Source organism: Lissotriton vulgaris, chromosome 6 (assembly GCF_964263255.1).
Source record: "Lissotriton vulgaris chromosome 6, aLisVul1.2, whole genome shotgun sequence".
NCBI classification, from domain to species: domain Eukaryota; kingdom Metazoa; phylum Chordata; class Amphibia; order Caudata; family Salamandridae; genus Lissotriton; species Lissotriton vulgaris.
Window position 1 is genome coordinate 1,412,092,787 of NC_141694.1, and position 27,698 is coordinate 1,412,120,484.

General features: G+C 46.5%; 1 protein-coding gene across 1 annotated transcript in view; it reads left to right on the forward strand.

Moving 5' to 3' along the window:
* The window catches only part of ECT2L (epithelial cell transforming 2 like), a 566,170-nt gene that overhangs the window by 444,814 nt on the left and 93,658 nt on the right, over positions 1-27,698 (forward strand). Inside the window, exons 17-18 of the mRNA XM_086927539.1 lie at positions 12,963-13,110; positions 20,340-20,413. Coding sequence (XP_086783665.1) covers positions 12,963-13,110; positions 20,340-20,413 — 222 coding nt within the window. The remainder of the gene's footprint in view (positions 1-12,962; positions 13,111-20,339; positions 20,414-27,698) is intronic.

Here is a 27,698-nt window from a genome sequence, read left to right on the forward strand (position 1 = left end):
TTCACCAACTTCCGCCAGTGCCTCAACAACATTAGTGCCTGGATGACTGATAACCATCTTAGACTCAATACAGACAAGACAGAGGTGCTGTTTTTTAATCAGAAAAATTCCATCCCTTCCTCTTGGTGGTGGCCCTCGGCACTTGACCCTGCTCCCTCTCCCGTTCACTCTGCTCGTAACCTGGGATTTCAGTTTGACGACTCCCTCTCATGCAAAACTCAGGTTAATAAAGTTACATCTGCCTGCTTCCTGAAGTTGCGCATTATCAAAAAGATACTTCCCTATCTCCCTCTGGACTCCCGTCGAACAGTCACCCATGCTCTCATTACGTCTCACCTGGACTATGCCAACAGTCTTTATGCTGGTGCCCCTCAATATCTGATAGACCGGCTTCAGATTGTCCAGAACGCGGCGGCCAGATTGATTGGTAATATCCCCTACCGTCAGTCAGTCTCCGCCTATCGTAAGGAGCTTCACTGGCTACCAGTGGCCAGCCGTATCCAGTTCAAGATCCTTACCCTCGCCTACCGAGCTATCAATGACCTCGGACCCAGTTATTTGAAAAAACGAGTCTAAATATCCCACTCCACCAGATCCCTGAGATCCAACGATCTCCGCCTTCTGATCTCTCCCCGTTTTAGACTCACCAGAATGGGCGGCAGAGGGTTCAGTGTTATCGTGGCAAAATTGTGGAACGCTCTGCCAATCGATCTTAGATTCTGCCCTTCTGAATCCATCTTCCGGGCCATACTCAAAACTTGGCTCTTTTCTGTACTCTGATTTATTCCTGCTGACTCCCTCCCTGCCCTTTCTTCTCCCCTGGAGGTTCAGGTTCTAGCGCCGGGACACCCCCTCGGGGGTAGCTGCACGCTTTACAAACCACATAAATAAATAAATAAATAAACAGTCAAGCCTGAACTGCCAAGCCAGGTCCTCCTTGGACTGGAAACAAGCATCCTGGGACTGGTTTCGGGGTAACATCCCTCATCAGCTAGGCTAGCTTGAATCCAGTGAGCAAGGGACCCACGTCTGGACATACCCTGCCAACTTAGGGTGAACAAAGCCAACACAAAAGGATGATGGACGGAGCACTGAAACTTTTCAGACACTCACCCCCAGTCACTATTAGATCTGGGTTAAATCCATCATCATTCTTTGGCTCACTTCGACACCCGAGTTCAGACCCAGCCATATCCAAATCAGTCCTGACCCTGCTCCTGTTGAGAACAGCCCAGTCCGAACTGCCAAGCCAGGTCCTCCGTGGACCAGAAACAAGTATCCTAGGGCCGGTTTCGGGGTAACACCCCTCATCAGCCAGGCTAGCTTGAATCCAGTGGCAAAGTGAATAAGGGGCCCGCGTCTGGGCATACCCTGACAACTTAGGCAACTTTGCATTCTTACCGGGAGCCAGCACAGTGTTGTATGACTCTGTTCTCCATAGTGCACACTAACTGACATTCCGTGACCAAAAAGAGGTCGTTTTTTTCCCATCCTAAAACCAATAGGTCTAATAAAGACATCACTAGAAATTACATCACACACTATTAGACCCAGAGATGGGAGTCAATTTACTTGCTATGAAACCCAGATCTGAGAAAAGGACAGAGTGGCTTTATCGGCAGATGACATCATGAGACTTACATGTTGTTTTCACTTTTAATAATGTTAAACCCTTATAATAATCCTCATTTTAAATTTCAATTACTTATTTCAAGAAATCAACCAATTAGCCAAATCATGCAGAAATGTGAAAATAAAATGTTTGATTTATTTTACTTTTTATAAATTACATGTAGGTTTGTCACATACATAGTTTGAACTCAAACATGGCTGAAAAGGGCGCTAAGTGTGAAACTTGGTATTACATCTTTAAAGTATCAAACAAGATGTGGTGTGTGCATTTTTTTAAATAGTCACACTTGCTGTTAATGTGGTATGTTTGCTGCTGCTGTTCATCATCCAGCTTTAAAGCATGAAAGTGCTGCATATTTGCATCTCCGTAGGCGACAGACTGGTTAATGGTCAGAAGTTCTCCCTCACTTTCTCAGATAAGAGATGCAAACATACCCTCCCAATGGGCCTCTTTCACTCATAAAAGGGATCACACTAGTGTGAAGGAGGATTTGAACGATGCCAGATTATACGCTGATAGTAGCTGTAAATGCAAGCAGCTGCATGCTAGTTTTTTTCTACCTGTGTCCCTTGTTACCTATGTTTTCTGTCTGTCTTTTCTACTTTACCATCTAACTTAATCTTTTCTGCTTACCCTTTGTGGCACTTGAGCAGTCTGGGCCTGATTTAGATCTCAGCGGATGGGATACTCCGTCACAACTGTAACAGATATCCTGTCCTCCGAAATATAAATCCCATTGAATATAATGGGTTTAGTATTTCGGCAGACGGGATATCCATCACCGTTGTGACGGAGTATCCCATCCGCTGAGATCTAAATCAGGCCCTCTGTCTCTTGTACCATTCTGCCCATCTTTTCCAATTTTCTACATGCGAGACCTATTGGCATTGCCAATGCTTGTTTGGTTTTACTTTCTGAATTGGGCGAAATGAGTTGTTCTCAAGTAAGATCAGTGAATGTGCAGGGTGTGACACCGTGAGAATTAATTAGTTAAACGTGCCAACTCAGTTCCCCACTGTGGATTAAGAGAAGGACGGCGCCATCTCATCTCAACTCAAACTAGGGTGCTAGCAGTGAAGCGATCTCTGGCTTGCCCTTAACCTCTTCGCCGCTAATGACAAGGGTAACTCGTCATGGACTTTCCATTGATTTCAATGGAAATTAATAAAGAATTCAAATAATGCCTTAGCAGCCAAGTGGTTAAGAACCCTTTTAGTGAAGAGGAATGCATAATGATCAATAATATTTGGCTGAGGTTTGCCAACCCAGTTCCCCACTGTGGATTAATAGAAGGATGGCGCCATCTCATCCCAACTCAAACTAGGGTGCTAGCAGTGAAGCGATCTCTGGCTTGCCCTTAAGAACCCTTTTAGTGAAGAGGAATGCATAATGATCAATAATATTTGGCTGAGGTTTCATTTTTTTTGTAAGAACAGCAAGGAGATTTTATTGCACAGAGCTGCTTATTTTTAATTATATGTGATGAATTCTCATTAATTGGTAAAACTGAGGTGTCTTTTTAATTAGTCCTTTATTTTAATTGCACTTTTGAACGATGAAAAAGTGAAATGATTGTTAACTGTTGTTAGATTTGGGGGTCTCTTCTTGGCACAGGTAGGTACTTGTGACAAATAGGGACCCTTGCCTCTAGTCAAGGTAAGGGGGTACAGTCCTAAAATAACCCCTGCTCACTTCCTTGGTTGCTTGCCACTAGCAGACAGGCTTATCTCAGAAGCAGTTGTAAAGCATTTGTGAACACATACAGTAATCAAGTGACAATACTACAGATGGACATCTCACAAGTTGTATATTAAAAATAAGTATCTTTTATATAGATTTAACACAAGACCATAAACGAAAAAAATCCACAATACTGTACCTAAAATGGTAGAAATAACTTAGTTCTCTTTACATCTTAAACTGCAACACTTTGAGTCAATGTACCTTAAGATGCGTAGCGCAATACAAAAAAAGTGTTCCAAGGATGGTGATGCGTTGAAAGTCTGGTGCAAAGAAACAAAGATGGCGCTTTCTTCTTGATGCAACACGCTTCCAGGTAATGCGGCGGCGTCTGCTGCGACGTCGATCCTCTTCTTTGGCGATGAGCTACGACAGGCCCTGTGACACGCTTCCCGGAGATGCGGCGGCGTCTGATGCGACGTCGATCCTCTTCTCCGGCGATGAGCTGCGACAGGCCCTGCGAAGCGCTTCCCAGGGATGCGGCGGCGTCTGCTGCGACGTCGATCCTCTCCTCTGGCAATGCAAGGCGCTTCGGTGGACCTGCGATGACTCACGATTCTTCTGTGCCACGCTTCTCGTTGATGCGGCGGCGTCTGCTGCAACGTCGATTCTCTTCTCTGGCGATGCATGGCGCTTTGTGTTCTTAAGCGGCCAACAGCAGTTTCTGTGACATGCTTCCTGTTCTTGACTCACTCTTCCAGCCACTTGCGACACGCAGTTCCTGAGAAAGTCCAGCACAACTGCAGGCCCTTCCAAAGATCTCTTGGGGAGCTGGTGGGTGAAGTCTGTTGTCGCTGAGATTTCAGCAGGAGGCAAGCTCTTTTCTCAAGCCCTTGGAGATCCTTGCAAGTTGAAATAAAGTACACAAAGGTCCAAAAGTGATCTAAAGTTCTGGTGTTTGGGTCCCCTCTTTTATACACAGTTTCTCTTTGTTCTCTGAAGGCAGAGAAGCCTTTGCTTAGTCCAAACCAGTTCTGGTCAGTCCTGGAGCACTCTGTTTACATGTCTCCTTCTTTCCTTTCACAGTGCAGGGCAGAGACATCGGACACACCACAGGAGGTGGAGCTAGCATTGTGGAGGGAAGGCACAGTCCAATTCAGGTCCCCGGTGCAACTCCTCCCTCCCATTTAGATACAGATCTCTCTATTCACCACTGGGCTGACTCACCCTGTCTCCTGGAATCCCCCAGCCCCTGTCACTCAAACTCCAGACAAGGAATACACAACCTAGCAAAGGCAGGCTTGGATAGTTAGACAAGAAAATACATACTTTCTAAAAGTGGTACTTTCAAACACAGAATGTTAAAACCAACTTCACTAAAAGATGTATTTCATCATTCTGAGTTTAGGCATACTAAACTCGAATTTCGACCTAGTTCCCGGAGTCAGTTAGGATTATAAAATGTAATAATCTAACTGCCCATTCTAGCCTATGGGCAATAGGTAGCCTTGCAATAGTGAAAAACGAAAATAGCTTTAATTCACTATTAGGACATGCCACATACATCAGGGCTTGTCCTACCTTATACTTACAGTGCACCCTGCCCTTGGGCCTACTATAGGGGTATCTGATATGAAGAAAAGGGAAGGTTTAGCGACTGGCATGTGGTTGTACATGCCCAGTCAACATGGCAGTACCAGACTGCACACATGCTCTGCAATGGCAGACCTGAGACACACTTTTGCAGGCTGCTTCTGTGAGTGGCACAACCAGTGCTGCAAGCCCACTAGCAGCATTTAGTTTACAACCCCTGGGCACACTCAGTGCACTGTACTAGGGTCTGACATGTAAACCAAATCAGCCAATCATGAAATCACTCATCCATACATCAATTTACAATAGGGCGCACTTGTACTGTGCCACTGGACAGCAGTGGCACAGTGCTCAAAGCATCTAACACCAGCAAAAAAACCCTGAGGCAACAGCAAAAATGGAAGGGAGGCCCACGCCAAGGTGCCAGGTCTAACAACCGTAATATAAATAAAGTTTGGGGGGGGCATATGAAGAGACTCAACATTGCTGAATTTAAATTTTGTGATAAGGCCATTATTTGGTTAAAAAAACTTCTGATCAAATGCTAACCTACATTCTATTGTGATTTCCTAAAGAACAGCCATGTTTTGTTTACATCAATGTTCTGAAATATGATTATTTAATTAAGTGAATTTTTCATTTATAATGAATTTTCAATTTATCAAGTACCTTGAGAAATCATTTACTTCTATAATTATTTGTACAAGTTTTTCTTTAAAAAAACACTGGAGCGGTGTAGAATATTAGAATATGACTAATCCATTTTCAGTAAAGAGTAATTGATATTTTATGTGATGCTTCGAATATTTTTTACTTATTATTTTCAAATTACACCAGAGAAGTAACTGACATTCTTGGGCGCTAGAGGGCACACTTGCTGAATGGCCGCACTTGCGTGAGGCTCCAGCAGCCTGGCATAACCATCCGTTATTTATCCTCCTTTCCCTGCTCTCACCCGCCCGAAAATCCCCACGGAGGGGCCGCAGAGGCCACTGCACACTCGGTGCAACTTTGGTGGCTCTACCCCCTCGGACTCCGGAGCTGCAGCCTGCGGAGCCCCCGGCTGACGAGTGCCTTGACGCGTCGGAGCCTGCCTTCGGCTCCTGGACCTACGCGAGCCCGGGGCTCGCCACGAGGCAAGTGGGCCTCCAGAGCTTGGCAAGCGGCGCAGCCGGCACTGGCGGTGGGGCCGGCATCCAGTGCAGACTACAGAGGTACTTGCGGTGCGCATTACTTGCGACGCGGGGGCAGAGGAGGTGCGGTGGCCCCGCTGGCTTCACCCCGCTACGAGCCCCACAGTTGCTGGGATAGGCGCGATCTACCAGCGCCATATTGGACTGGCGGCGCTCGCCTGCAGAGGGCCTGAGACTTCTGACGGCCTCGCCATAAACATTGCCATACACAGTCTCAAGGCCTGATTCCTGCAGCGACCCTGTAGAGCTGGCGACTCCAACAGCTTAGTGCTCCTGGCTAGGACCTCGAGGCGCTGCATCTTTGGCTGGTGTTCTCGCACTTTTACCTGGGAGACCGATCTATTTCCGAACTACACTCTATCTCACAGTGGGCCTCCCTGCAGACCTACGCCGCGCTTCCCCCGCTGCCTAACGCCTCGTTTGCAGCAGAGACGCCACTGCACTGCACTTAAGTGGTGCGGAGATAATATCCCCTTCACTTGCTCCTCTCCAGCTGCAGTGCGGATAGCGCCTAGACGCGGCAGCTTCATCCTTCACATTGCTGACATGGGGAAGCCGGACAGTCGCCAACCCAGGTTGCAGTTTGAGCCCGCGTCGCAGAAGAAGACGACGCGACACACGGGGGACGCGGTGCAGCCCCGGAGCCCGGTCACGGAGGCCTCGACATCGACCCCGCCGACCCCAGATATAGCCACCATGCTGCAGGAGATGCGCCAGGGCTTTGCAATGGTGGTTGACAAAGTGGATAGACTTTCATCTAGAATGGATGGGATAGTCCAAAAGATGGATGTGCATGAGGAGCGCATAACTGAGGTGGAACGCAGGATATCATAAAACGACGACACCACCGCGGCACATGACTCTCGCCTTGCTAGAATGGACAATGTGTTAAGAGTGATCGCCGCCAAGAATGAGGAGTTGGAGGCTAGGAGTCGGCGGAACATCGTTCGCGTCACGGGCATTCCGGAGTCGACCAACACGGGGAAGATGGAGTTGTACATAGAGAGACTACTTACAGCGGCAGTGGGGGCAGAAGCTCTTTCGAATCAATTTATTGTGGAGCGCGTCCATCGCTCCCTTGGACCTCAGCCCAAACCTGGAGCCCCGCCGCGACCCATAATCGCGTGCCTGTTCAACTACCGGGATCGCGATGCGGCGCTCCGTGCAGCCAGAACGAACCAGAACCTAACGTATGATGGCGTGCCTTTCTCCATCTACCCCGACTTTACCCCGGTGGTTCAAGAGCAACGGCGAAAATTCCTGGCAGTCAAGAGGAAGCTTCGGGACCTGAACATTGACTATGCCCTCTTGTACCCGGCCAAGCTGCGAGTCACCCACCAGGGTACACAGCACTTCTTTCTCAACCCCCAACAGGTCGAGGACTACCTTAAGACTTTGCCTAAACGACACAGGAGACCTGCGGACGCTGAAGACTTAAATACATCTGGTCCCGAATAATCACTAGCTGGCTTTCTATGGTTCTTGATCCTGCCCTCAACTAGATCGTCCTCGCTCCCCTCTTTGTGCAGGGGGTCCCATCCTTCTCTGCGGTGGCTGCAGCTGCCCCTGGGGTGCCATGGACGGGTGTTGGACTTCAGGTGGTAATGTATGCCGGGCTCCCACCCCCTTTCTCCCTCTCTGCTCCGGATGGAGACCCTAAGGGTGGACTTGCACGGAGTGGGACAACTGGGGGTGGTGGAACGTGCGCCTCAGATGACCCCTACTGGGTGTTCCCCAATGACATTGACTTTGGTTCTTGTTTGTTTGTTGTTTCCTTGCACTGTTTTGGTATGTGGGTGGGGGGCGGGCCTGGGGCACTGGCGAGTTGGGGATGCTTCAGTGGGTGGGGGGTGGTGGACTGTTTACCTGGCGGGACAGGAATGCACTGAGCAAGGTATGGCTCCCTTTAGAAGAGCCGGAATGTTTCGCCCTATATGGTTGAGTACTGTGCAATGTTTTTCTTTCTTCGGGTCGGGTCCTTTTGTTGGGACTCTTGGGGGGGTGGTGAGTGGGGGGGTGTGCTGGGGGTTTTGTTGGGGTTCTGGTTATAACATGTGCATGATGGGTTTGAAACTCACTTACCTGCCCTGTGGAGGGCTCCTTGGTTGTGGCCGGGGGATATGGGGGTGGGATGGATGTGATGTGCGCTGTCTGTGGTTACAACATGACACAGGTGATGGGGGCGCTCCATCAGTGCTCCGCTCCCTGCTCCCTCTGGGTATCACCAGGCCGGTTCGATTGGGCGATGGCCTGTTTATTGCTAATGGTGACTGGGCCGTTTTGCTCGCTTTAATCCTGTATTCATTGTTTCGCACCTATACATGGGTGACACACGCTTAAATGTGATTACTTGGAATGTGAGGGGGCTGGGAGACCATAGGAAGAGACGACAAGTATTGAGTTACCTTGATCGCCATAACGTCCACATTGCTTTCCTGCAGGAAACGCATTTTGCGCCCCACAGGTCACACGCCTTTGGAAGTAGGTGGGCTTCTCACACGATCTTCGCTAACTACTCCTCATATGCACGAGGTACGGCCATTCTGGTTAAGAAGTCTACACCTTTTCGGCTTGCTGGATCCAGGGCTGACCCCCAGGGGCGGTATTGTTTGTTATGGGGTAGACTGGGGCATATGACTGTGACACTAGCATGTTGTTATGGGCCTAACGTAGATGACCCACAGTTCTTTACTGCTTTATGGGCTGCGATAGTGGAGACGGGACCACAACACCTCATATGGGGGGGAGAATTCAATACGACCCTGCACCCCCCCCTGGATAGGTCACACCCCGCCCCCCACCATTACACTAACGGGCGAGAAGTCCTTGGAGCTACCATTGCCGGTAACAATCTCATAGACGCCTGGCGTTCACACTGCGGGTCTAGAGGGGAAGGTACACACTTTACAGTGCAAGCTAATTCATGGGCGTGGCTCGACTATTTCCTCCTGACCTCGCATCTGTACACGGCGCTGGTTCACGCGTCGCACCTCCCCAGGACATATTCCGACCATTCCCCCATTTTTATTACACTGTCCGGCTCTGAGCTGGGGCCCCCAGTGACGGCGTGGCGTATGCGGCCCTCTGTGTTATTAGATTCGGTCTTCCAAGAAGAACTCCGGGATGAATGTCTGGATTTCTTTAAACGCAATAAGGACTCAGTCCAGGACGTTGAGACCATATGGGATGCCTTTAAGGCCACGCTCCGGGGCTTATGTATTTCGAAGGGCTCAGAAGTGCTCAAGAGCATACTGAATAGATTGCGCAGTCTAGAAGCTGACCTACGTAGTGCAGAGGACCGCCTCAGAGCAGGCCCTGACAATTCAGCCCTCGCTACCATACGTGAAAAACTGTCGGAGTACTCCGAGGAGGCTGCCCGCGAGGTAAAGTTTAGGAACAAGTACTGGGTAGCCAGGCGATATGGGGAGGGTGAGAGACCTGGGAAGGCCCTGGCGGCAACGGTTAAGCTAATGCGCTCGCCAACTGTTATACTGGAACTTGAAACTGCTGAGGGGCTGGTACTCAGGGACACCGCACAAATCCTGAACGAATTTGTGCGACACTACGGTGCGCTGTACTCCTCTACCAGGACTGGCGAACTCACACTGGACGATTATTTAGCGGATGTCTCCTTGGGATGGTTGAGCGATGCACAGAGAGCCTTTTTGAGCGCCCCGTTTGAACTGGATGAGGTCAGGGAGGCTATCATGAGTATGAAGTCGGGCAAGGCCACCGGGCTGGATGGCATCCCTATTGAATTCTACAAAACATTTATTGACTTCATGGCACCAGTGCTGCGGGAGGTTTATGAAGATGCGCTAGAGGTGGGCCATCTCCCTGCCTCCATGAGACTTGCCCTTATTACGTCCCTGCTCAAGCCGGGTAAATCCGCTGCCAGCTGCGACTCCTATAGGCCGTTGTCCTTGTTGAATTGTGACGTGAAAATTCTTGCAAAATTGATAGCAGCGCGCATCAGCCTCCTCCTGCCTGATCTGATACTTCCGGACCAGGCCGGATTTGTCCCTGGTAGGACGACGTCGCACAATCTTCGTACCTTTTTTTCGGTCTATGACTCCGTCCACGAAGACCTACCAATGGCGGCCATTTTTTTAGACGCCACCAAGGCATTCGACTCGCTCGAATGGGACTATGTGTTCAAAGTTCTAGAGCGAATGGGATTTCCGCTTATATTTATTTCTTGGATTAGATTGTTATATACGCGTCCAGTGGCCAGGGTCCTCTTCAATGGGAAATTGTCTTCGGACTTCCCGATCTCCAGAGGGACAAGGCAGGGTTGCCCACCTGTCTCCACTCCTCTTTGCTATAGCCTCGAACCCCTGGCCGCTAAACTGCGGCAGCATCATCGGGACAGTGCACTACGCTGTTTTCAGAGACAAATTCTCGTCTCTATGTATGCTGATGATATCACCCTTTATGTTCGCCACCCTAGCGACAACCTACATCCCATACTCCGGGAATTTATACGGTTTGGTGCCCTTTCGGGAGTCAGAATTAACTGGAATAAGTCGTGTGTCTTCCCCCTTACTGCCTCGACGAGTCAGTTTCCGCTGGAGTTCCCGCTTGCCTGGTGTACAGGGGATTTTAAGTACTTGGGTATACATGTGGAGAAGAGTAGAGAAGAGCTGATTCGTGCTAATTATGGCACTGTGATGAACAAGATAAGTGACAATATATCCAGATGGATATCACTCCCCCTTTCCATGGCTGGGCGGGCCTCATTAGTTAAGATGGTAATACTCCCTCAGCTTTTGTACCTGTTTATGAACATTCCGTTTCATCCCGGATCCTATTTCTTTTGGCTACTTCGCTCGGAATTGCTCCGACTGGTGTGGGGTGGGAAGACACCAAGACTCAAATGGGAGATCCTAGTTCGACCATTCTCGCAAGGGGGCTTCGGTATTCCTGATTTTGAGCTTTATTATCGGGCTGCTCAGGCCCACTATGCATACTTCTGGGTGCGTCAGCAGAGATATATGCCTCAACTAGCAGCCGAACACTGGTTGGCCCACCCGACTCCCATTGAAGGCGCACTCTATTCCCAGGTTGAAGGCAGAGACAAGACTCCTACCACGGTGTCTAGCACGGTAACGGCATGGAACTCCATTACTTTGCGGCTTGACCTACACTTCCTATATGCCCCGCTATTGCCACTGACCTACCACCCACAGCTCCCGCTCCTGCAGGAAGCTGGCTTTCAAAAATTACTGAAAAGCATACGTGTCACTACATGGGGGGACTTGTATCGTGATGGCACCTTCCGTACCAAGGACCAGTTATACGAGGGCATACAGCCGACACCTCTAGACCTGTTTTATTACATCAGGCTCAGGCACGGGCTGCAGGCCATTACGCCTGACTTCCCCTGTGAGCCCCCGGTGCTTCTTCCCCTACAGAACATGCTGCTTCACGACAATCCCAATAAGCTGGTGTCCACACTCTATAAATCTGTCCGTGCCAACATGACCTACACTGCTCTGCCCGCTAGGCACAAATGGGATCAGGATCTAGCCTTGACTCTTACAGATGCACAATGGGAATTTTGCATGCAACAGACCGAGCGCATATCCTCCAACAGCCGTTATAGGATAATTCATTATAAATTCCTACACAGACTGTACCATACTCCAGCGCGCTTACACAGGTTTCAGCTGAGGCCTACAGACACATGCGACAGGTGTGGGGCTCCGGGGGCTGACTTCCTTCACCTTGCATGGGGATGTGCCGAAGGGGGCAGATATTGGACCCAGGTGTTTCAAGTGCTGTCCAAAATGATACACACGACGGTGGACCCGTCCCCATTGTTGGCCCTTCTGGGGTATGTTGCACCTCTCCAGGCGGCTCACCGTAAATTTATGGCGCTGGCTCTGCTTCTGGCTAAACGCAGGGTGGCCTGTCGATGGGGGAGGGGAAGGGCGCCCAAGTTTAAGGATTGGATGAGTGACATGATATACTGCCAGGAACAATTGCATACTTATTCCGAGCTGTTGCCGCCTACTTCTAGGCCTACTGATATTTGCACCCCATTACACTGTTATTTGATAACTGACCCTCTGGGAGATGACAACGCTTGAGGTTGGAATGGTGGGACACTACAGTGTTGTTTCCTGGTCCTAATTGAAAGTCCTGGACTGACCTGTCTGGCATGATGTGCTTACTGCTCCTCCCCCCCCCCCCTGCCCCCCTACCCTCCCCACCCCCCCCTCTCTCTCCCCCGCCTCCCCATTTCTAGGCTCTCAGTGGTTTGCTCGCACTCCCACGTTACCGCCCAGGTGGCTACCGGCCTAACATTTTTGATACTGAGGCCCGCCATTACTTCATTTATGGACTCATGGCTTTGCCAGCTGCGCACCTCCCACGGACTGATATGCCCGCTCGGGCACACGGTATGCGCCCCCCCCCCCCCCCGGGTTCGCCTAGACACTGCACATGTTAATGTTGACATAAAATATCTAAAAATGCAAGACGCATTGATTTCGCTATGTAGACGCGGCACTTGTCCCTTGGATGTTACTGTTTGACGCGATTGTATTCGCACCCATGCACTTCTGTCATTCTTTGTTCTGTATATATGCATTGATAGCGGCCGGCCTCCGGGTTGTTGGCGAGACGCTGTGTACTCCTGACAGTGCTCAATAAATGTTTTGCACCAAAAAAAAAAAAAAAAAAGTAACTGACATTCTTCATTTAACCTGACGCTGGACCTCTTTGGTTCTTATTCTCCTCATAATTCGAGTGTTTTTTTGTTACTGGTTCAAACCGTTATCAAGCATCTGTTTGGTAAAAACGCCAGCCCTCTTTTTCAGAATCACCTCCTCAATCTATCCTTTCAATTCTCTTTCCAGACGGTTTCTAGATGAACTCACAGTGAGACTTCAGGAATGGGGCCCAGCCCAGTGCCTAGGGGATGTCTTTACAAAGTATGCCACCCAACTGAAAACGTACACCAACTTTTTCAACAACTATACTGTCATTTTGAAAACTATTGACAAGGTATGTATAGCTGAGTAAATGTGTTATGCAATTGATAACACAGTGGCATTTTTAGTTTAAACATTTTATTAGGCATTTCAATACAATAAAACATACAGAAAACAAACGTATAGTAAAGGCGAGAAGTAAAGGACATATAGTAAGTTCAGTTATCACATTTCCATCCATCATGAGAGAGAAGTATTCCTACCCTGAAGGTGGTATGAGCCAAAGTGTAGGTCAGAGAGATGTGTAATTCTCTGATTGAGAAATTTGAAATATTTACTTTAATGTTCCTGTGTATAAGAGGAGATTTACTTTTCGGTGATAAAGGGAAAAGAGAAAGGATACAAAAGAGGGGTCAAAGAGAAAGAGGGAAGGGGTGCAATGGATCTGGTTGGTGGGGTGGCTGGTTGGGGAGTGAGAGAGGGGATATCCCATAAGTCGAACAATGTGGTTAGGTAGGTGGGTTTTGTTTGGATGTGAGCGTCTAATGGGGAACAGATTAGTCTGGACTTTTCATGAGTAAACTTTTAGTTAAGGATGATAATGTCCGCTCTTCTAAGGAAGCAAACCCAGGTCCAAGTAGTGTACTAAGAAATAGATTCAAAATCTTTCCAGTCATAAAGAATTGTTTTGACACCCAGTATGAGCAACAAGTCAAATAATAGTTCCCTTGTGTTGAGTGGTGGAGGGTTGGTGACGGCCTAATGAGATTAACACTGGATCCAGCGATACCTCGTAGTGGAAGATGTAATTAATAGTTTTGTTAATGTCTTCCCCATAAGACTGGAGCAGGGGACAATAAAAGATCATTTGGTCAAGATCATCCACTTCTGAGAAGCAGTTCCAACAGTTGTCTGAAGAAGGTCTTATTTACAGAGCGTAGCTGGGGTCCAATCAGTTATGTATAGTAACCAATATTTGCGTTAGAGAATAATCCGAGATATTTTGTGCTTGGTGGCCAAATACCAAATCAGTGACCAGTTATTATCAGTTAGTTGATAATAGCCTTCCCTAAGGCAGGAATACAACTACTTCTTTTGATATTTATGAATGGGGTTAGAGGCTGATTCTTGGAGAATCTTGCAGCTTTTTCAGGCTTTGTGGGTATGGGTGGAGAGTGACGCAAGTTTCTTAATGATACTTAGGAGTTGAGGGTTTCTGAACTGTTGGTTGTGGTTAATTGATACTTTGAGTTTTAGGAACTTATAGAATTCCTTATTGGGAGTGCCTGAGGAGGCTTGAAGTAAGGAAAACAGGATGAGGTTGTCAGTTAATTACATCTTTGATGTATAGAATATTGCGGATTGACCAGGAGTGACAGTGGAGGGCTCTACCATCTATTTTTATTAATGGCATTTTAAATAAATCGTATTTACCAAATTGCTCCTGATATAATAAATTATTAAGAATAACACTATACATCAGTATAACAATTTGTGGTGACATTTTAAGGTGATATATTCACAACAAACAATAGGATAGTCCCAAGCACACTGTTTAAATCCATTTCTGTCAAGGGTAGTGAAGAGCCAGCACCAAATGTGAATCCAAGATTTCTGCTTGCTTGTGAATGTAGGCTTCAGTGCTCTAGTGACAAAGTGGAGCAAGTCCAATAATGTGAGCATGCTTTCTGTCAGAGAATAGTAGGGGAGTGGTGCCCTTGAGTTCTGAGATCTAGGTTGCAGTTACTGTATGAAAAGAGCACCAGGCGGGTCTGAGGCAGACCAGTTTAGCCATAGGGTGCTGGGTATGCCCAGACATGGGTCCTGGGCTCACTGTGCCACTGGATTCAAGCAAGCCTGGCTGATGAGGGATAATACCCCGAAACGGGTCCTGGGATGCTTGTTTCTGGTCCCGGGAAGACCTGGCTGGGCTGGTTGGGCTGGACTGTTCCCATGAGGAGCAGGGTCAGGACTGATTTGCATATGGCCGGGACTAAACTGGGTGGCATGGTGAGCAAAAGAACGATGGATTTAACATAGACCTCTTGACTTGGGGTGAACGTTTGATTTGTTTGGCATTCCGTCCATCATTTGTGTCTTTTGTTTTTAAAAATAGCTCCTACCATACATTGTAAGGGTATTGCAAGTCTAAAGAGGCGTTCCATAACCATATAGAGGAACAAGGCTGTAGGACAAGCTCCTATATAAAGTTATGGAACTCCAAGATGACTTGCAATATACTTATCATGTACGCCCTGGGAGTACTTATCCCATATAATACATGGTCACACCATCACCTTTCCCACAAACCACTTAAAACATTGGTGCATAGCTCTTTCATATGAAAGAATAGCATGTTTGCAAGCATAAGGATTAAAAATCAAACCTGCAGTGCAAATGAAACTGATAAAAAATGGTTAGATATTTGATGCAAATAGATATTAGAAACCATAAAATCCTCAGTACGCCCGCTAAGACACACCCCAAGATAGATAGCAGAAGCAGTAATACCTAGCTGACGTAAAACAGGCACTGGTACGTAATTAAGGATTGACTGCGTTTTATTTAGATTAAGCTTATAGCCAAAAAAGGAACCAAAACTTTGTGCCTCCTATGTTAATACTGCTATAGCCTCCTCTGGTCTAGTAGTGAATACAGCGAGGTCGTCTGCATAAGCAGTGACTTTTAACGTCATGCCGTTCAAGGACACTGGTGAGATAAAAACATTCAGAAGGAGATCCCGAATAAACAGCTCAATGTAAAGAGAAAATAATAAAGGGGAAAGCGGACACCGCTGGCGCGTCCCCTGCTGTATACCAACAGCACTAGATGTAAAACCGTTAAAGTTGATAACAGCAGTAGGATTTCAGTAAAGTCGCTGAACCGCCGAGACAAACCTCCGACCAAGGCCCAAAGAGAACATAGTACACCATAGAAACCCCCAAGCAACTCGGTCGAAGGCCTTCTCGGCGTCCAACATCAGCATCCCGATCTGCTGACCCAAATGACCAGCGACATCAAAAGCTGCAAAGGCAGTATTTATATGTGCTACTGGGTCCCTACCTGGAACGAAACCTTGCTGTTCTTCTGAGACCAATAAACCAAGTATCAATATTCTGACTGTGCATTTTGCAAACAGTGAGCAAGGTTTACCTCTTCTGTTTCTGAGCTGTGCTGGCTAACAATAGGCACTAACTTGGAGCAATATAAGGTTAAATTATTTGAATTTATGCGCTGCAGGTGCATAAAATCAGGTAGAGAAAACTCTGAGGCAGTGCTGCCCATCATGATACTGCCCCAGACATAAAGAGAGAATTTCAGACCGACTCGTCTGGAAAAGCTTGCGAAATGGTGCCCACTGGAACAAGTGATGTTAGGGAACAAATGGTTGCGGTAATCTACCTTTACTTAGCGGGCTCTAGTACACATTGCCATTAGTACGCATTTATAACTTCACAGGATCTTTTTGTACGCATGTTTTTACTTAGCATGCCTTTACTTAGCATTTGTTTTTACTTAGCATGCCTTTACTTAGTGTTTACCGTTACTTCGCATAGTACTTTACTATGCAGACTATCTATATCGTTGTCTGGAAAAGGAGGCGGTTCCGTTTCCAAACAACGACGTGCAATTATGACGATGCATTAAGCAGGAGAAGAGAGGAACAGAGGATTTGGGGAAGAGAGGGGCCACAAGGAGAGTAAGGTAAGTGGGTTGTGTATTTTTTAGGGTTGTGCAGGAGGTAGTCTTTTAGGTTGTAGTATTTGTTTGTGTTGTGTTTATTTTTGTTTTTGGGTGTAAAGTGGTGTCGGGAGTCGTGAAGGGTAGTGTTTGGGAGTAGGGACAGGACAGGTGGTCAGGGTAGGGATGTGCAGGGGGTAGTGATTTAGGGTTTAGGATAGTGTAGAGGTGTTTGAGTAGTGAAGGTAGAGTTTTAGAGTTTAGGCTAGTGTAGGGGGGTCATGCTGTGTAGTGTAAGAGTGTAGGGACAGGACTGGGGGAAGGACTTTTAAGGGTAGTGGTTTAGGGTTGTGTAGAGGTGTTTGAGTAGTGTAGGGTAGAGTTTTAGGGTTTAGGCTAGTGTTGGTGTGGTGTAAGACTGTAGAGACAGGACTGGGGAAGGGGGAAGGTCCTTTAGGGGTAGTGATTTAGGGTTTAGGGTAGTGTAGAGGTGTTTGAGTAGTTAGGGTAGTATAGGGTTTGAGGATTTGTGTAGTGTAGTGTTCCTATTTGTAAATGTGAATGTGTTAAAGTGGAAGGAATAACCCTCCCAAATGACATATTTAATTTATTAAAAGCATGTTGAAAAAATTTAAATACATTAATGATTGCGTGACTTTTTAAAATTTAAAGTGTTTTTCAATTACTTTTGCTATACTCCCCCACCCAAAAACCATAATTCCCTGTCATCCCGTTCTTGGGGATAGGTTTGTAGCAGAGATTTTTTATACTTACATCGTGCAGTAAAGGAGTTCAAATGGTATGCTTATTAATTAAATGCGGTGAAAACGCATTTCAATTACATTACAATGCATTTGCAATGTAAATGATTAAGTAGTATAATCTTGCGAAGTAATGGTCATTGCGAAGTCAAAACTTCATAATAATGCCATGCGTACTAATGGCTTGCGAAGTAACGTCCTATCCAGCGTGTCCTCTCATGTTTAGTCTGTGAGGGAACGCAAGATGGAGGGATCGGGACTTCAGCAGTGCCCCATGCTTGTAGAGACACCGAATCCACATGTGGCTTGTATTAAATTCTTGCAGGCGATTAGCAATGTTTTTTTCTTGTTAATGGCAATTCTGATGTCAGACTTACTTGCAATAAGAAAATAAGTGGCGAACCTTTATGGTGAGATTACATTCTCCCATGTATTGTTTTAAAATATTTATATCTAGACTTGAAGTACTCAGATGAATTGTATTTTGTTCCTGGTCGCTGTATGCAGCTTATTTCCATCAGGCTATTTAAGGGCACAGCACCACTAAAATCCAATTTAAAGATTGCTCTCACCCTTGTCAATGGAAACACTTTTGATTCCTGTAGACGAAAATACCTGTTTACAATGATTCATTGTACGGCTGGGCTGACACCCAATTGTATTGCTCTTTTGGGCACCGAAATGCTCAACTTGGGGTTGCATGCCATTGGAGATGCCCTCTCCCTACCCATCCCACTGCAATAGGTTATTCTGCTGTCACAGGATCTATTTGCGAAAGCTCTGTAACTGGTAGTAGCAATCAATAGTTTCAAAAGCTGTCAATTCATTGTCGTCTGTCCTAAATAATGACAAACCTTACAACAGTTGGTCAACATTTGGGATTGAAGATAAACTTTAATATTGAACACTGTCCATGCTGAACATTGTTTAATATTGTGCTTCCTTTTAGTTTGTCTTGAAGGTATTTGGTGTTGTGGTGGCACAGTTAGTCTAGAAATGCAGTTTCTACATGCAGATTGGCATTCTGTACACTCATGGAGATAAAATCCTCCCCTAGCTTGATTATCTTAACAGGTTGAGAGATGAATCCACTACTCAAGTTTACTCTTTGAGAGAACATGTACTGGTAATCTTATTTTAGTTCCTAAAATATTGTATATTTTTGGACATCCAGCTCACTCCTTCTTTTGGTCTTTATAATAAACTTCTTGTGGTTGAAGAGAGTAGCCTGATAGAATGCAAGTAGGATATTATGCTGCTATTGCGGCAGACCCGTAAGCAGAGAACGGCCCGGGACCAGGGTTCAATTCCTAACGCGGCAGGGTCGTGGACCAAGGTCAAAAACGGACTTGATAATTCTCGCCTCGGTGCCTACTCTAACCAGGGAACACACTTGGAACTCTGGGTATTAAGCTTGCCTCATCTCTACAACGGCCCCCCACAGACGCCGGGGATGCCTGGTTTCACCTTGGAGATACCCAGAAAGGGACCATCACACAGGGAAAACCAGGACGGGTTCCCCAGCGGTCTTCAGCGCCAGGATACTCCATGGAGTCGCAGTGCGCTTTACAAGGACACCCACATTTACGTTTACATTTATTGTATGCCCTTTAAAAAATTGTACTACCCTTTTTATAACTTTACTGTAGAGTAACGTAGGCTGCATTAGTAATGAACTGTGCAAGACTGAATCTGAGATTGCAAGTGGTTTGTTTTGTTATTGAAAAACAACTTTTCTCAATTTTCATATGCTTTTGTTAACATATCTTGTGTGAGAACACAAAACAGCAGAACTTCACAGAACTCTGATGTAGGATTCTCCGAGGCCCTACAGTTATGGCATAGACTCATACCTCTAGAAATGTACCCCAGCTTAAATCAACCATTGCCATTCTATTCAGACTATCATTGTTGCAGTACAGAACTACACTATGATTCCAACATACTCAATTGCAAGTTTAGTTTGTGGACTTGTGAAATTTCCTAAAATATCTTAGATATTTCATCAATAGTCGTAGAAATTGATCAGTTTTTAACAATAAGTCATAGTCTTCTTGGATGATTACGTATAAAACAGCGGATCCTTTCCTTGTTCCAGTCCATGTTGTTTCTTCTCTTTGGAGGTGTATTGTAATCTCATAAAAGGAGGTCACTCAACCTGTTCGATGTATCTGTGAATTTTATCAAGCCCCAAGCCAATTTTCTCTTTCAACAGCTGTGTTGTGTGCATGTTTTTTCGTGAAGGAAAAATCAGACCAAGTATGAAGTTAAAAATGAAATAAATCTGAAAATTACAGAGATATGTCTTCACCAGACTGTAAAACAGAAGTTAAACTTGTAGTGGTTCTTTCCGATGTCCTTTTTTGACAACCTTACAAAAGCTATTCTAATATCCAGTATCCCTGTATAAGAAAATTGGCTTCAGGGCTATTGAATAGCAACATTTTAGAACATCTGTATACGAGTACTAATGGGTTCACTGCTGCTTTTTCAATGTCAACGCCATGCAGTGGATTAATTATTACTACACTCTGACTTTATGATTATGTTTAGCCATTTCAAGAAGTATTAATGATGCCACTGCCAGAGTGTTTATAGATTAATTTATGTTCCAAAGATCTAAGGCAAGAAAAGTTCAATTTTAGGTATGATCATAATTTAGATATTGAAACCTAAGAAATACATTCCAGTTTCCTAAAATGATCCATTTGAAAAGACAAAAAAACAAAGAGTTTGTAACCTATTTTAATGCAAAGACAAGGCTCATCAGCTCACGGTATATATTTGAATTAAGAAACAAAATGTTGATTGTTTTGTAAATTGTAGTTATTTAGTTGTCTCACAGACTTTTTCTTTTCAGTGTCGAGAAACAATGTCCCCTTTCCGGGCCTTTTTGAAAAGACATGATAAAACTGTTGCAACTAAAATGATGAGGTAGGTGATGCAAATGTGATTTTAGTGCCACAACAATTTTATGATTTTTTATTTTGAAGTTACATATGTCATACCTTGAGAAATTGTTGAACAATAATTGTCCCAAATTTAAGAAAAAATGTCATGCTTCATTTATTTTTACTACTACCAATCTAGAACATCAGAGCAGGCCAGTTTCTTGCTGATCCACATGTCTGCAAATGTGTTCCTTTTTATGTTTAAGTAGCACAGATATGGTGGCGCCTTTATTTTTGTAGCCCTTGCTCTGAATTCTCATCACAAGGAACATATATATTTAGTCCTTAGAATTGTACAAGTGCTTTGTACACTTGACCACATCTACGCTCAAAGTAGCATCTTAAAAAATCACTTTTTCACCACTCTCCAATTATCTGATCACTTTGTGATTTTTTTACAATTTGTACAGAAACCAAAGGCTCATTTGCCTCTTTCCCCTGCCAACTTCATAAGACACTGGCTATCAGTTAATATTAACAATGTTGCAGACGTCCTGTCTAAACGTCTATCGAGAGTATTTGACACCTAACTGCTCGATAATTCCTTTTCCAATTGGATTCACCCCGCTTTGGACATATCTCCAGTTTGTAGATGCACCATTCCAGGACACACCCAGTACTGCCCTGGTATACTGACAAACTGAAAGCTTGTTTGCAAACAGACCAAATGGTGCTTTAGAACAAGCTTCAGGAACAAATGATGGGCGGAATGCTGAACAATGCAAACATTCACCCCTAGTCACAAAGATCTGGGTTTAATTTATTGTTCTTTTGCTCGCCACGCCACCCCAGTTTGGACCCGGCCATTTGCAAATCAGTCTTGACCCTATGCCTCATGGGAACAGTCCAGCCCAAACTGCTAGGTCAGGTCCTCCCTGGACCAGAAACAAGCATCCTGGGAATGGTTTCGGGGCATCACCCCTCATCAGCCAGGCTAGCTTGAATCCAGTGAGCACGTGTCCCATACCTGGGCATACCCTTCCCACTCAGGGCAACAAAAGCAAAAGAAACAAATGATGGATGAAATGCTTAACAATGCAAACATTCACCCCCAGTAACAAAGATCTGGGTTTAATCCATCGTTCTTTTAATCACCACTCCACCTGACCTGGCAGTTTGGGCTGGACTGGGCCCATTGGGCGCAGGGTCAAGGCTGATTTGCATATGACTGGTTTCAAAAATAGAATGATGTGGGGAGCAAAAAAAACTATGGATTTAGGCCCAGATCTCTGTACTGGGGTGAATGTATGACCTAGTTCTGCATTCTGTCCATTAATTGTTTTTTTAGGTCTCGCTGGTGTTAGCAGCGCGTAGCACTGCACCAGCGAAAGACCTATTGTTGTGGGTTTCCTGGGAATGGCTGAGCGGGGGTGGTTAGGAGCATTTCTTAGGCGATTTCATCTCTAGCACGCTTCAGCCTGCGCACTAGCATTACGTGTTGAGACATTCCCGTGCGCTGCAGTTCTGGTGTAGAGAACGCGCCTAATGACTTACGTGTTTGTTTATATTTCATTCCTAGCACGCGCTTCAGCTGGCGCGTTAGCCTAACGTTTTGAGACTCTGCCGGGCGCTGCAGCTGTGGTGTAGAGAACTCGCCTAATGCTGTGTGTCTTTAGTTTGTTGTTTGGGGCAAGCGTCAAGCGTAACGCGCACAGAAAAGTGAAAATCAATTGAATAGCGTCACATGTAAAAGAAAAACACATATTAGACCCACAAAGAAGACCAATGCTGCATAAGAAAATAAGTATTAGTATAATAAACAGCAGCACCCCTCACATGTAAAAACACATATTGGACCCACAAAGAAGAGCAATGATTCATAAGAAAAGAAGTATTTATATAATAAACAGCGGCACCCGCACAGGAAAGTGGACAAAAATTGAATTGCCTGAAATGTAAAAATACATATTGGACCCACAAAGAAGACCAATGCGTCATACGAAAATAAGTATTTCTATCATAAACAGTCATTTATATCATAAACAATCATAGATTTCATTCCTAGCACGCGCTTCAGCTGTCGCGTTAGCATTGAATTGCCTGAAATGTAAAAATACATATTGTACCCACAAAGAAGACCAATGCGTCATACGAAAATAAGTATTTCCATCATAAACAGTCATTTATATCATAAAGTCATAGATTTCATTCCTAGCACGCGCTTCAGCTGGCGCGTTAGCATCACGTGTTGAGACACTGCCGGGCGCTGCAGCTGTGGTGTAGAGAACGCGCCTAATGCCGTGTGTCTTTAGTTTGTTGTTTGGGGCAAGCGTCAAGCGGCACGTGCACAGGAAAGTGAAAATCAATTGAATAGTGTCACATGTAAAAGAAAAACACATATTGGACCCACAAAGAAGAGCAATGCTGCATAAGGTAAGTATTTGTATAATAAACAGCGGCACGCCTCGCATGTAAAAACACATATTGGACCCACAAAGAAGAGCAATGCTTCATAAGAAAATAAGTATTTATATAATAAACCGCGGCACACGCACAGAAAACTACACTGCAATTGAATTAGTGTTAACATCGCGCACAGGGAACTAAACTGCAATTTAATTACATCAAATGTAAAAATACATATTGGACCCACAAAGAAGACTAAAGCTTCATGAGTAGAGTGCCGTGCACCCCATTAGCCAAGTTGCAGAGATGCCACATGTCATCAAAAGGTGCCGGCAGGAGTACATGTATCTACCTACTTCCAATACTAAGCATCCCGTCTGTCGTGTCACTTGGCGAATGTGTACGAGGGATAGAGTTGGCAAATCAGGGTCGGTGAGCTAGGCAGACAAAGGAAATTTAGGGGAAAGCATGTCTTTTGGCTGCCCGCGGTAATTAGTTCATCATCGGCATTTGTGAAGGGCTGCTAAACAACCGTGTGGGAACCCAGGCGCCATTTAAACAAAATAGGGGAAATACAGAGAAACATTTACTGTTTGGAAGGTTTTGCTTCCCCTACAACGCTCACTTGGCTTGCCGTCATGCCTTATTTTGTCCAGTACTGAGAAGTGAGCAGTGTGAGTACTTGCATGCTGATGTGCCTGCTGCCACTGCAGTCTAGAAAAATAAGAGCCCGAATCGGGTCCGTTTCGCGGCCCCGTTTCAAAACATTGCTGGTGCGCGGAACCAACTTAAAGCCTTGATTACCAAGCAGGAGAATCTTCCTACGTTCAGGAAGGCTTTAGCGGCCTGATTGCCTAACAGATGTGCGCCGATGACGCTGCTTCTTGACTCTCTTTCAAGGTGGCTTTGGTGTAATAGCTCGGATGGCGAATGCACGTACAACAGAGATGCATTGATTTTCATTTGATCGCGCACTAATGCATGTTTAACCCTCTTATGTCGATAGCAACAGTACCATTTGGTTGGGGGTGGGGGAGGGGTCAGTACAAGTTAGCGAGTCGCTACTAAGCCACAGGAGGAGGTACGCAGTCGCTGCCTAATGGTTGTTTTTGTGCCATTAGCTGCAGTCAGGGTTTACCCCCAGATCCACGAGGACTTCCTGCAGTTCGCTTGAGCCTGGTACAATCTATAAATTAGAATATGGCACTTACTGTTGGCTGTTGTGAGGCGCTGAAGAAGACTGTTCGGAAACCGGCACATACTCTGTCGCAGGTGGATTACGCAGCTGAGCTATGGGCGAGCGTGCAGTGTTTGCTGGAGATGGCTGTGCTGTTTTTCAGTGCTTAATATCATATAGATCATGAACCAGGAGGCCAGTTAGAGGCTTGTGTGCACCTTCGTGTTCCACAGGGGAGGGGCGGGGTAGGCCAGTCTTGAGTAATCAGTAGCGCTAGGCATGCTGATATGAGTAGGCAGCCACTTGTGACACAAGTGCAACTACAAGTCCCAGCATGCTTATAACTGCTAACTGAGATACAGGACCCTTGCTCCCTAACACCACTTAGTGGGCGCCTGGATGTCTAGGCTTCCTTGCGCTAGACCTTGCACCTTCCTTAGCAGTGAGAGTGAGGGTGACTACATTAAACGGAGGTGACACACACGGCGCCAACACCCATAACAAGGTTTCCAAGACCGCGCACCACATTAGCGATGTTACGGAGATGCCACGTGATATCAAAAGGTGCCGACAGCAGTACATGTATCTACCTATTCTCAGGACTAAACAGCCCATCTGTCGTGTCACTTGTAAAGCCCTACAAATGTTAGAGTTTTCTGTGCAATATAATCTGTCTCCAAATATACTTGGCCTTCATATACAATTTATATGCCAATGCTGTTTACTTTGCTCGTCTCTCGTATTGCAATCTGTTTTTCTGATAGATGCATCTGCCTTGTGGATTCCTCACCTTGTGAATATCCCCCTTGCGCCAGCAACGTTCGGAAAATTCTTTGTAGCACGCCAGCGTGGACGACGTCATAGGAGCACGGCATTGCGCGCGACTCCGTCTGACGTCACCGACTCCTCATAAGGCCCACGTCGGCGTGATGACGTCAGTTCCCTTTTTTCCGCGTCGTCGACGCTAACGGTTTCTGGGATCTTCTGCGATACTTTGAGTATCTTGTTACTATTTTGTGTTACTGTTTCTCTATTGAGTGTTTCTTCTTCGTCGAGGATGTCATCGAGGAAGACGGGGTTCAAGCAGTGTGGTTCGTGTACCCGAATGATGTCGATCACCGATCCGCATGATGTTTGTCTGTGGTGTCTTGGGTCGGACCATGATGTTAAGAACTGTCGTTCCTGCTTAAGGATGAACCCCAAGGCCTTACGAGAGCGGGAGGCGAAGCTTCTACTTGCAAAGGTGAAAGAAAGAGAAGCTGGAAGGTCTTCGAGGTCGGCGTCCAGGTGCTCGAAGTCGAGGCAAAAGTTGCGGTCGAGGTCGAGGTCCAGAGCGAGGTCAAGATCCAGAGAGAGGTCGAGGTCTGGATCCAAGTCGGCTTTGGGTCATGCTTCGAGCTCCTCGAGGAAGAAGCACAAGAGGAGTAAGCATCGCTCAAAACATCACTCTGGCAAGGAGTCTTCGGATTCGAAGAAGAAGTCTCGTAGACATCATAAGGACTTCGTGTCTCCATCTCCAGTGCAATCTCGTGGAGGTTCCCCGGTTCAGGAGCAGGAACCGGATCTGGAATCGCACCATTCTTCGGAGCATGAAGAAGAAGAGGTACCTCTGGCTCTGACTCCGGAGGAGGAACCTGAAAGTCAAGAGGGTCAGGGTGAACCTTTGCCGGAGCAGCCTTCTTCGGAGCGGCCGTTAGGTTCGTACCCTCCCTTTCCTGGTCCGGGACAGGACCCATCGCAATTCCTAAATGCCATGTTTGGTGTTTATGCGAGGGCTATGTACCCCACTGGCGCACCTGTTGGTCCCATGGGTCCATTGTCTTTTAATTTGGGCGTACCTCAGGCTTACGCTCCGGCCCCCTTTATGCCGTTCATGCCGACGCCTTGTGCTCCTTGGCTCGGTACGGCGCCGCCGAGGTCGTCGACTTCGCATGCGGCCTCGTGATTCGGATCGTGGTGCCTCCTGTCCTCCAGTTACCTCGGCTCCTCGTTCGACGCCGGTTCCGGCTCCGTCGGAGTCTTTACCGGATCCGTCGACTTCGGTTCGCATGGAATGGTCGAGACGCAGAGCTCAGCGCCTCTTGGAGGAAAAGGAGTACGTAGATTCAGAAGTTGAGGAAGGAGAGCTTCTAGAACAAGGGGATTGTTTTGAGGACCTCCATATCGCTAGTGGCCTGGAACTTTCTCCTGAGTGGGGTTTGCCATCTGTTTCGGATGCACCATCTAAGGACGTGGCACCCTATCATGTCGTGATTAGGAAGGCTGCGGATTTGCTCGGTCTGACTTTGCCTTCTGTTGAGTACAAGCCCAACATCCTCACGGAGGTTTTGCATTCGCCTTCTTCTATAATAGAGCCTACTCTTCCATTCACTGACGCTTTGACTGAGCCTATAAAGGAGGTCTGGAAGAGGCCTTTGAATGCTCCTGCGGTTTCCAGGTCGGTAGCAAGGCGTTACAGGGTGGCGCCTGGTGACCCTGAATTTCTTTCTTCTCATCCTTCTCCGGAGAGTCTGGTGGTGCAGGCCGCTTGTTCTAACAGGTCTGCAGGTTCATTTCCTCAGGTGCCGGCAGACAAGGACTCTAAAAAATTGGACCAGTCTGCGAAAAAGATTTTCTCCTCGAGTGGCATGGCTCTAAAATCTACTAATGCTACTTGCCTGTTAGGGAGATATGTTCATGCATTGATGGACTCTGTGAAACAATTGTCATCTAAGCTTCCAGAAGATGATAGAAAGAACTTTAATGAAGTGGTCTCCGATACTCAGGCTGCAGCCCGTATGGTGATACAGAGTGGCATGGACACAGCAGACTCTGTTGCCAGAATTATGGGCTCTACTGTTGCAACCAGAAGGGCCGCTTGGCTAAAATCTTCTGATTTTTCGGCTGATGTACAATCTACCCTAATGGACTTGCCATTTGACGGGACAGGCCTCTTTGGTAAGAAGGCGGATGTGGCCTTGGAGAGGTTTAAAGACAGCCGGGCAACGGCGAGGTCTTTGGGCCTTCAGGCAAGGGGTTCTGCTACTAGGAAGTTTAGGGGATTTGGCAGATCCACTTTTCGTTCCTATAACCAAGGTCAGCAGCAGCGACAAAACCCTTTCTATAAGACATACAGAGGAAAACAAAGGGGCCGTGCTCATGGACGCCAGGCCTCCTCCTCCTCCACATCCTCTAATAATCAACCCCCTCCCTCAACAGCAAAGCAGCCCTAGATCCGCCATTCTGTATCATGCGGGTCTGGTAGGGGGTCGGCTTACTCATTTTCTACGGGATTGGGAATCGGTTACATCAGATCTTTGGGTTCTCAATCTCGTAGAAAATGGGTATGCACTTCCTTTCCAGGAGTTCCCTCCCAATTACCCTCCTTGCCAAGGTTATTGTTCAGAGGACCACCTGCTTCTCCTGCAGGAAGAAGTCCTGACTGTTCAGAAAAGGTGCGATAGAGGTGGTCCCGGAGCAGGAGAGGGGTCAGGGGTGCTACTCCCGGTATTTCTTGATCCCCAAGAAGGATGGCAGGTTGCGTCCAATCCTGGACCTCAGGATTTTGAATCTCTACCTCAAACAGGAGAAGTTCAAAATGCTCACACTTGCGCAGGTTCTTCAAGCGCTGTTGGAAGAAGACTGGATCATGTCGATCGACTTGCAGGATGCGTATTTTCACATCCCAATCCTGAAGTCGCACAGGAAGTATCTCCGTTTTACGGTAGGATCGCAGCACTACCAGTTTGCGGTCCTCCCGTTTGGA